The sequence below is a fragment of the Orycteropus afer genome, unplaced genomic scaffold (genome assembly GCF_000298275.1).
Source record: "Orycteropus afer afer isolate SDZICR_OR568_19922 unplaced genomic scaffold, OryAfe1.0 scaffold00007, whole genome shotgun sequence".
Classification (NCBI taxonomy): Eukaryota; Metazoa; Chordata; class Mammalia; order Tubulidentata; family Orycteropodidae; genus Orycteropus; species Orycteropus afer.
The window spans coordinates 12,748,785-12,750,951 of NW_006921594.1; the positions used below are offsets into that span (position 1 = coordinate 12,748,785).

The 2,167-nt window shown below is 37.4% G+C and overlaps 1 protein-coding gene across 1 annotated transcript in view; it reads right to left on the minus strand.

Annotated features, from left to right (window-relative positions):
* Nucleotides 1-2,167, minus strand: part of PRKAR2B (protein kinase cAMP-dependent type II regulatory subunit beta) — a 129,445-nt gene that overhangs the window by 63,219 nt on the left and 64,059 nt on the right. The window contains exon 5 of the mRNA XM_042781369.1: nucleotides 286-301. Coding sequence (XP_042637303.1) covers nucleotides 286-301 — 16 coding nt within the window. The remainder of the gene's footprint in view (nucleotides 1-285; nucleotides 302-2,167) is intronic.

Sequence of the window (2,167 nt, forward strand, 5' to 3'; positions counted from 1 at the left end):
TTATTCCCAACTATTAGTCCCAAAGTATGACAACTGAAGTCATATACTTATCACCATATTTTTATCCAGAGGGTTGTCCTCCAAAGAATGAGCAAAAAGGGTCCTCAAACTGTACAACAGAATTAGATACTGTTTAAACTTTGCCAAATCAAAAAAATGGGGGGGGGGGGATAAAAAATGTAACCTATAACTGAATTTGAACAATTTTCAGATGTTCATAAGCTAATTCTATTTCCCCCTTTGTTCTTAACTGTGAGAATTTTTCATTTTCTCTGTGACTTAAACCTGCCTTTTAGTATCACTTTTTATGTAGTATTTCTCACAATTACTTTATCCAGCTTATTTTTAACTACGAAGTTTTTACAAGTTGAGAATTTTTGCTTATTTTTAATGTAATTAAATTTATCAGGGCAGAAAATTTCCCAATGTGGTTTAAATCTGAAGCCCAACATTATAAAAGTACCACTGCTTTTGAACTTGGAAATTTCTTCCTTATTTGAAAATCTTAGGATTTGATTTGTTAGATCTCTTTATGTTTTGTTTTGTTTTGTTTTGTTTATTTTGTCGTTGTTGAGAATATACACAGGAAAACATACCAATTCAACACTTTCTACATGTACCATGGAATGACACTGATTCACTCTTCAAGTTACACCTTTCTCACCTCCCTTTTCTGAGTTGTTCCTCCCCCATTAACATAAATTCACTGCCCTCTAGTGTTCTTATCTAATCTTTCTAGTTGCTGATGTCAATCTGATTCCATATTCTGTTGTTGCTATTAGGTGCTGTCAAGTCAGCTCCAACTCACAAGGAAACACTGCCTGGTTCTGCACCATCCTGACAACCCTGAGATGCTTGAGCCCATCACTGCAGCCACTGTGTCAATCCATCTTGTTGAGGGTCTTCCCCACCTTCACTGACCCTCTGCTTTACCTAGCATGATATCTTTCTCCAGGGAATGGTGCCTTCTGACAACATGGCCAAAGTAAGTGAGAGAAAGTCTGGCCATTCTCAGAATTCCAGCTGCACTTCTTTCAGGGCAGATTTGTTCTTCAGCCACTCCATGGGGTCTTCAATATTCTTTGCCAACACCACAATTCAAAGGCATCAACTCTTCTTCATTCATTTTTCAGCTTTCATATGCCTATAAGGTGATTGAAAGATACTTCCCAAGGTGTACACCTGAGCCTTCAAAGTAACATCTTTGCTTCTTTACACTTTAAAAGAGGTCTTTTGCAGCACATTTTCCCAGTGCGGTACAACGTTTGATTTCCTGACTGCTGCTTCCATTAGTGTTGACTGTGGATCCAAATAAAATGAAATCCCTGACAACTTCAATTTTTTCTCCATTTATCATGACATTGCTTAATGGTGCAGTTGTACGATTTTTTCCTTTATGTTGAGGTGTAATCCATACTGAAGACTGTAGTCTATAATCTTCATCGTAAGTGCTTCAAGTCTTCTTCACTTTCAGCAAGCAAGGTTGTGTCATCTGCATATTGCAGGTGGTTTATAAGTCTTCCTCCATTCCCGATACTGCATTCTTCTTCATATTGTCTAGCTTCTTGGATTATTTGCTCAGCAAGATTTTATAAGTCTGGTGAAAGGATACAACCCTGACACACTCCCTTCTTGATTTTAAATGCAGTATCCTTTTGTTCTGTTTGAACAACAGCCTGTTGGTCTATATACAGGTTCCTCATAAGCACAATTAAGTGCTATGGAATTGCCATTCTTCTCAGTGTTATCCATAGTTTGTTACAATCCACAAAGCCAAATGCCTTTGCACAGTCAATAAAACACAGGTAAATATCTTTCTGTAATTGTTTGCTTTCAGCCAAGATCATCTGACATCAGCAATAATATCCCTTGTTCTTTGTCTTCTGAATCCAGCTTGCATTTCTGGAAGTTGTTTGTCAATACACCATTGCAACTGTTCTTTAATTATCTTCAGCAAAATTTTACCTGTGTGTGATATTATTGTCTGATGATTTCCACATTTTGTTGGATCACCTTTCTTTGGGATGAGCACAAATACCATTCTCTTCCAAGGTAGCTGTCTTCCAAATTTCTTGGCATAGATGTTTAAGCACCTCCAGTGCTGCATTAGTTTGTTGAAACATCTCAGTAGGTATTCTGTCAATTCTTGGAGCCTTGTTTTTCACCA